This window comes from Myotis davidii, unplaced genomic scaffold (assembly GCF_000327345.1).
Source record: "Myotis davidii unplaced genomic scaffold, ASM32734v1 scaffold2414, whole genome shotgun sequence".
In the NCBI taxonomy this organism is placed as follows: domain Eukaryota; kingdom Metazoa; phylum Chordata; class Mammalia; order Chiroptera; family Vespertilionidae; genus Myotis; species Myotis davidii.
In genome coordinates, this window is record NW_006285083.1 from 49,803 (window position 1) to 57,093 (window position 7,291).

Below are 7,291 nucleotides of genomic sequence, written 5' to 3' on the forward strand. Positions count from 1 at the left end.
CCTTGGACTTCTAGAACCAGAGAGAGAACTTTCTGTGGTTGAAATCCCCCGTCTGTGGTGTTTTCTAGCTGGCTAAGACCCACAGTAACTACCGTGGCACAATGATTCAAAGACATCTTGACCCGTGTGTTGCTTTAGCCTTTTTGGCTTTGGAAACAGATGACCGAGGTGCACACCTAAGGTCACCTAGGAGGGAGTCTTGCACTCAGCCCCACCTGCCCCTCCACCCCTCCCTGCCTAGCGCTGCACACACCCTCCGGAACAGGAGGGGCCTTGGTCTAGGACTCTAGGCCCTGGCACCGGCTCACTGCCGTGTTGAGACGGAGAAGCCTGTTGCTCTCTGAGAAGGTGTGCGTGTGTGTGCACATGTGAGAGTCCATGTGTGTGTGAGGTGGTTGAAGGAGTTTGGGGGGCAGGGCTGGGATGGTGGTGGGAGAGGAGCTCCAAGGTCAGATGGGACAGGAGAGGCCAGAACAAAGGCAATGTTTTGGTCTGGAGAGAAGCATGTTGTGCTAGGGGCAGGGACCGCAGCATAAAAAAATTACTGATTGTTTTAAAGAAACAAAGTGGTATGATTGAACCCAGCCAGGTGTGACCCCGTTTTCCTCCTGAACTTTTTACCCTGCCAGTTAATGCTTTGTAGTTTTTGCAAATAAAAGCTTTGCTGCCCTCTCAGTCGGTACTGCAGCTGCGAGGCTCCCTTGTGAGGAGGTATGCGCTGTAGTCGCTGGCCAACTTAATAAATTTAAATTCTGAGTCGGTGGTCTATCTCGCTGATTGAACCCATAACAATGTGACTTTGCCAAGGGTCAAGGGTGTGTATGTGTTTGTGTCAAGGGCAGATCTGCGGTTCCAAAGGGGCCGTGCCCAGGGCTTCAGGCCATGCTGACCACGTACCCCACAGAAACTCCATTGCTCTAAACGTGGAGACCGGGACAAGGGAGAGGAAACCTCTGAAGGCACAAAGGCCAGGCCAACTCCCAGCACAGCCCCATCAGCTGTGGCCTAGACACGACCTCGCTTCTCTGAGCCTCTGCTTCTCAGTCTGCCAGCTGGGCATTTGCCATGGGGTTTGCCGTGGGGTTTGCCATGGGGTTTGCCATGGGGTTTGCCGTGGGGCTTGCTGTGGGTTTGCCGTGGGGTTTGCTGAGCCACTGCTCACCGAAGCAGGTTTGTATGATCTGAGGTGAAGGGGATTCTAGAGAGCCTATGGGTGAACATGGGTTTTATATTAATGTGTATTAAAATTATAAGAACATTAAAGCTGTGAGGTCACAGATATTGTTTAGAACAAAAATAAAGCGGGCGTTAGAATTTTAAAAGCGGCTCACCTCTAAAAGGAAATATCAAGTAAATAACAGCAGGTGGTGCACTCACATGGACAATTAAGAAGATGGCACTTGACAATATGGCTTGGGAAATGGAGAGCTAGACTAGTTTTCATGAAGCTCTGGCATGGCATAGGTTCCGTGGAAGTGTGAGGTGTGGGGTCACATGCCCAGCCACACACACACGTACACATCACCTCTCTGCCCCCCACCCCCAGGGCCTGTCATCAAGGACATTTTCTGTATCCATGATCTGATTTGATTTTCAGGATAAAACTGAGATTGGTTACAAAAATCATCTGGTAGAAGAGGAGACTAAGGTTCAGAGAGGACCCCTGACTTGCCCGAGGCTACAGCAAGGGCACAGACAGCTTGTCCAGCACATGCGGTCTTCCTCCTTGCCTGGTGCCCGCACCCCACCCACGTGGACCCACACCCCCGCCCTTGAATTGGGAAGCACTGAGCACATTTCCATCCTGATCACCCTCACTGCCTGGGGATCCCTCCTCCTGGAAGCCCCAACGGGTGCAGTAGTGATGGTAGCGCCCCCAGGCGACGGCCGCGCTGCCGCAGATGCTGGCCAGAGCAGCTGCGAAGCCCTGGCAGCCGTGAGCCTGGCAGCCACCGGAGCCATAGGGCCAGCGCCTGCGGAGACATGGGCACAGGGACCCTCCCTTGGCCTCTGCACCAGCCCCTGCCCAGGAGCAGCGTGGAGGCCCTTCCTTGACATCAGCCCATCAGCCCAGCTCCTCAGGTGAGGCCGGTATGATCTGTTTTTCCTATGAGGTCCCTTGGGGGGTGGGGGGCAGGCTCAGGCTCAGCCCCACGGCTGGAACGAAGGTCTCTGTGTGGTCAGGAGCCTCCATTACAGTAAATGGAGCACCTGGTTGGAAAGAGAGCTTATACCTTTATTCCATAGATGGGGAAGCTGAGGCTGAGAGAAGATAAGGTGCTGAGCCAAGGTCACAGAGCCGATGAAGGCAAAGTCAGAGGGAACCCCAGGCCTCCCAGCTCATGGCCTCGGGAGCCAAACAAGGGTAGAGCTTCAGCAGAAGCAGGAGGAGGTCCCAGCCAGGAGCCCTCACTGGCTTGGACCCAGGCCATTCACACCAGGGGGGGTCGGAGTAGCCTCCACCTGCAGGAGCCAGGGCTCAGTCCCCCTAAGACAGTGGTTCTCAACCTTCCTAATGCCGCGGCCCTTTAATACAGTTCCTCATGTTGTGGTGACCCCAACCATAAAATTATTTTTGTTGCTACTTCATAACTGTCATTTTGCTACTGTTATGAATCATAATGTAAATATCTGATATGCAGGATGTATTTTCATTGTTACAAATTGAACATAATTAAAGCATAGTGATTAATCATAAAAACAATATGTAATTATATATGTGTTTTCCAATAGTCTTAGGCGACCCCTGTGAAAGGGTCATTCGACCCCCAAAGGGGTCGCGACCCACAGGTTGAGAACCGCTGCCCTAAGAGATCTTGGAAACACCCACTGGGCCGAGTGGGAAGACCCGGATTGGCTAGAAGGAGGCTCAGGCCCTGTGCGGTCCGGTTTGCTTCCACAAACATAATGTAGGGCTTCCCAGGGACCAGTGATGGTGTGAAGCTGTTCACAGGTAACAGCAGTCACACTTCCAACCAGCACGTGAGTTAGGCAATAAGACCCAGTTTAGAGAGGAAGCCAAGAGGTGGGAACTAATGCAGCCAAGATTCAAACGTGGGAGCCGGTGGCAGGGCCCGCTCTCCACCCGGCAGCCGCTGCAGTCAGGGGGACAGCTCCTGTGCTCCAGGAACTGCTGCCGGTCTAGGGTTGGATCCAGCCCAGCTCAGCCTGCTCCCCCGCCCCCCTGCCCACAGCCTGCGTCAGTTTTCTGTTGGTAGGAGAATGCTCAGTGCCCAGAGGTCAGGCCGGGGGCAGGACCCAGAGGTCAGGGCCCAGGGAGGGCAGTACCGGAGGAGGCTGGCCGTAGCTGCGGCGAGGGCGTTCAGGCTGACCCCGCTGTCCGCCAGAGCCAGGCTCAGCACCAGCAGGTGGCTCGGGGTCCGGAGCTCCGGGCTCTTGCAGAAGGAGAAGATGGTCAGGCCATTGAGGCTGAGGCCGGCGAGAGCTGAAAGGGAGGTAGGGGCTGGCAGAGGGGGCTTGTGAGGCTGCCTGGGTCAGAGCCAGGAGTGTGGGCGGGGCGGAGCCTAAACAGCCCTCTACCCGCCCCCCCCGCCCCAAACCCTCACACTCAGCAACTCTCAGTGAAGCTCGTCCAACACCCGCAGGAGGGCTGGCCTCACAGACGAAGCCATGCGAGCACCCTGCTCGCCATATGGCCCCTGAACAAGAAGACAGCGAGGAAGGAAACCAGGCCAGGCCGGCGCCCCTCCAAGCAGGCCAGCCGTCACACGGACAGCCCCCCGCAGTGCCCCGCCAACCAGCCCAGCCGGCGCACGCTGCGCTTTGCAGGTCCTCTCCTGGTCTTCACTGGGCACTGTCCTCCCGACGGGGAACTGAGGCGCAGAGACCCAGCTAACCTACCCTAGTAAGTGGTGCCACTGGGAGTGGGGCTCAGGTTTCTCCAGTTCCAGTGCCATCTCTGCGCGGGGAGCCCGCCGGGGAGCCCGCCAGGGAGCGGCTCTGGAGAGGAGGCTGCTGCAGCACTGGGTGGGCGGGGCAGGCAGACCTGACCTTGAAGTTGGCTGGTCACTCCCTACCCATGCTAAGCCGCAGCTTCTCCCATCTAAGTGAGAAACGGGGAAGCATCCTGCCTTCAAAACTGAGCACTTACTAGGAAGACAGGGTGAGAGAGCCTTCTGGAAAGAGGAGCAGCGCGTGCAAAGACGGGCCGTGGTGCAATGTCAAGGCGTGTTCAGGGCACAGGGGAGCTGGGCTGCAGCTTCCCAGGAGAGAGGAAGCGTGGCCGGGCCACCAGTGGAGTGTGCCCACAACACTGGCGACTCTCGTTGGGTGAGAAAATGTGCAGATTATTTCCGATCAAGGGTTCTCCCCACTGGTCTCGTCTGGCTGGCCCGCAGCCCCAGCTCTGGCCTCAGTGAGCACCGTGGGGATACGGGGTGAGGCTGGCACCTCATGGGCCCCGTCGCCCAGCCATGGGAATGCTTAGGGTGGTGGCAGGAATGGGGTGCGGAGAGGTGTCTGTCTCAGCTGGTGCTTTATGACCCCTTTGCCCCCACACACCCAGGAGACGGGGCCCCGAGGGCCAGAGCTCGACTCGGTTGCAAGCACACGGTGTGGCAGTGCTGTCTCCAGCGCCTACCGGGGCCGGATCGTACAGCTTCGCAGCACCTCCGGGGAGTAAGCCGTTTCCGTGCTGGAGGGACAGTGCAAAGGCTTGCAGCTGGTGTTTGGTTGCGCCCTGGTCGATGCCCCCTCTCAGAGGCCCTCCTCCCTGACCCTCTGCTGGCTCCTCCGTCTCAGCTCCCAGACTGCAAGTTGCATCTCCCCAATGCAGCCACCCAAAGCCCCGGGGACCCAGCACAGAGGGGGCTGGGGACCTCTCCTTGCCAGCCTCAGAACCGCAACCTGACTCTGGGCGACCAATGGGCCCCGCTCTGCCCGGGCGCCTGCTCACCTTCCACCAGCAGCACCACCCCTACAGCCAGCACCTCCAGCTCCCCAAAGCCTGTGGGCAGGGACCCGGCCTCTGCCATCTCGCTTCCCCTGGCCCAGCGCTTCTCTGGCTCCTGAAAAACAGGCCCCTTCCTTTTAAAGGGCCAGTGGACACATGAGGGCCCATGGCGGGGATTATGCTGGACCTTGGGCTCCTTCTTGCTGCCCCTCCTCCCGCAGTGTCCTCTGGGCTAGAGCAGAAGGAACGTCCCCGCTGCACAGGGCAGCCCTTGTGAGCCAGCCCAGCAGGGGGATTAGGACCGGACTCGCAGCTGAGCAGCTGAGCCGAATTAGAAGAGTTGCATAACCAGGGAGGGAGGGGAGCAAAAGGAGGGGTTTGAAGCTGTAGCTGTGCCTGAGAACTGGTTAGGAGCCAGGTCCTGGTGTGTTCGTTGGTGCTGACAAGCTGAGCGCCTGAGCATGTGTGTGCACATGTGTCCACATGATCACCACATGTGTGTACTCATAAGTGGGGGAAAGGATGGTGGCTAGGAAGCCACCTTTTGTCATAGAAAGAATACCAGCTGGGGTCAGAGACTCGAGTTCTGGTTCTGAGTCTGCCATCACCTAGCTGTGTGCCCTGGGGTGGGCCCACTGGGGGCTCTTCTTCGCCTTTGCAATGTGGGCATCTTTCCTCAGGGCCTGTGCAGGTCTTGGGTAGAAGACGCTATGGTGCATGCGGTGTCGGGGCGGGGGGCGGGGGGAGGGGAACGTCCCGACGCCCACGGAGCCCTTCAGCTCCCCAAGTATCAGTCTCCCAGGGCTTGGCCCACAACCACTATGAGCTCTGGCTTCTGCAATGAGGTCCTGGTACAATTTACACACTGGCTCATGGTGAAGTTTACAGCAGGAAACATCGATCTGGAGCAACTCTACTCATTTCAGGTAAAGAGTGCTTTCAGCAACACAGCTCATGCCCACTGGTGCTCGCTAAAGCCAGGCATACTCCCAGGGGATGGTTCCTGCCACAACTCAGACTAACTCCCAGGGGATGGTTCCTGCCACAACTCAGATACCGCCACCCTTGCAGAGGGACCTGTTCTAGAGGGTCGGCCTAGGCTCTGCTCAGAAGGCAGTGCTCCGCCTGGCTGTCCATGGCAGGCGGGAGGCAGCTGCTTGCCGGGTGCCCAGAGGCTCATGAGCCCCTGGGAGGGCATTTGGAGGTCTCTCCAAACCTCTGCGTCTCCCCACTCCTCCATGAGCAGGTACTTGCAAGTGCCAACAAAATGGGGTCTTGATGACTCCTAAGAGAGCTTCTGCTTCGCGGGCTGTCGAGGTCTGGGGAACTTGGGTTGTTCAATTTTCATAAACACCCCGAGCAAAGTAACTTTACTTCCCTTTGACAAATGAGGACACAGAGGCCAAGAGGAATCATGTGACTTATCAAAGGCCGCAGCCCTGAATGGAAGCGCTGGGATTTGAACCAGGCAGTGTGGTCCTGAGCTTGGGCTCTTCCTCACGCCTTCACTGTCCTCACCTCGTGGCGTCTGCACCACAACACACATCACAGAGAAGAACCTCCACGGCCAGCACCGACGCCAGGGCCTGTCTTGTCTCCTGTAAGCCAGGCGCCTGGTGGTCTCTGCTGCCCATGGCCGGGCTGACCTTGGGGTTCTGCAGATGGGTGGCCAGCCAGCTGGCCCAGCTACGCTTGCCCTGTCCACCCACCTGCCCCACCTTGCCAAGCTCGGCCTCTCTGGGCCTGTGGCTGTTGTTACAGAGGGGACCCCCACCCATACTCTCAGGATGGGTTGATTCCAGGGAGCAATAAGCCGCCGAGTACTGTGACTGGCTGAGCTCCTTCCTTAATCCCCGTTATGTCCTGTTTATCTGATGGCCTCAGGCAGGGGGGTGGAGCAGGCAGGACAGATTGGGCCAGGCCAGGCCCCTGCCTGGGTTGCAGCGGAGCCTGGAGCCATGAGGGTGGCGCTGGGCATGCTCTGGCTTCTGGCCCTCAGGCCCCCACCCCAGGCCTGGAGCTCCTGTCCGCCTCAGTGCAGCTGCAGCCTCCAGGTCCTGGGCGATGGCAGCATGGCCAGGTAAGGCGCCAGGTGTGTGGGATGGCATCCCAGTCCCCAGCTCCACCAGCTGGCTGGGGTGGGAGGGTTGGATGCAGGGCTCAGAGAGTGGCCAGGTGAGACCTCCATTTCCCAGGACCTTGAGGCTGATCTGTGCTGAATTATTGTCTGGCCAGCAAGGCATGGCTCTGCCTCAGAGGTACCAGGCACCTCTGCAGGCGGAGTAGGGTGGGGCACAGGTGTGCAGCCCCAGGAAACCCTTCCCAAATCCTCCTCCAGGACTTCTCCCCTTTACCTCTTCCTCCCTCCCTCCTCCCTCC

The 7,291-nt window shown here is 58.3% G+C and overlaps 2 protein-coding genes across 4 annotated transcripts in view; one reads left to right on the plus strand and one right to left on the minus strand.

The window, feature by feature from the left end:
* RGR (retinal G protein coupled receptor) overlaps window positions 1-5,160 on the minus strand; it is a 10,423-nt gene extending 5,263 nt beyond the window's left edge. For all 3 annotated transcript variants that reach the window (XM_015558667.1, XM_006755598.2, XM_015558666.1), the window contains exons 1-3: window positions 4,916-5,160; window positions 3,289-3,445; window positions 1,852-1,973 (exon numbers count right to left, since the gene is read on the minus strand). In XM_015558667.1, coding sequence (XP_015414153.1) covers window positions 1,852-1,973; window positions 3,289-3,445; window positions 4,916-4,994 — 358 coding nt within the window. In that variant the 5' untranslated portion in view covers window positions 4,995-5,160. The remainder of the gene's footprint in view (window positions 1-1,851; window positions 1,974-3,288; window positions 3,446-4,915) is intronic.
* A 1,658-nt stretch (window positions 5,161-6,818) lies between these two features.
* Window positions 6,819-7,291, plus strand: part of LRIT1 (leucine-rich repeat, immunoglobulin-like and transmembrane domains 1) — a 7,391-nt gene continuing 6,918 nt past the window's right edge. Inside the window, exon 1 of the mRNA XM_015558662.1 lies at window positions 6,819-6,992. Within this exon, the coding sequence (XP_015414148.1) occupies window positions 6,871-6,992 (122 nt within the window). The 5' untranslated portion in view covers window positions 6,819-6,870. The remainder of the gene's footprint in view (window positions 6,993-7,291) is intronic.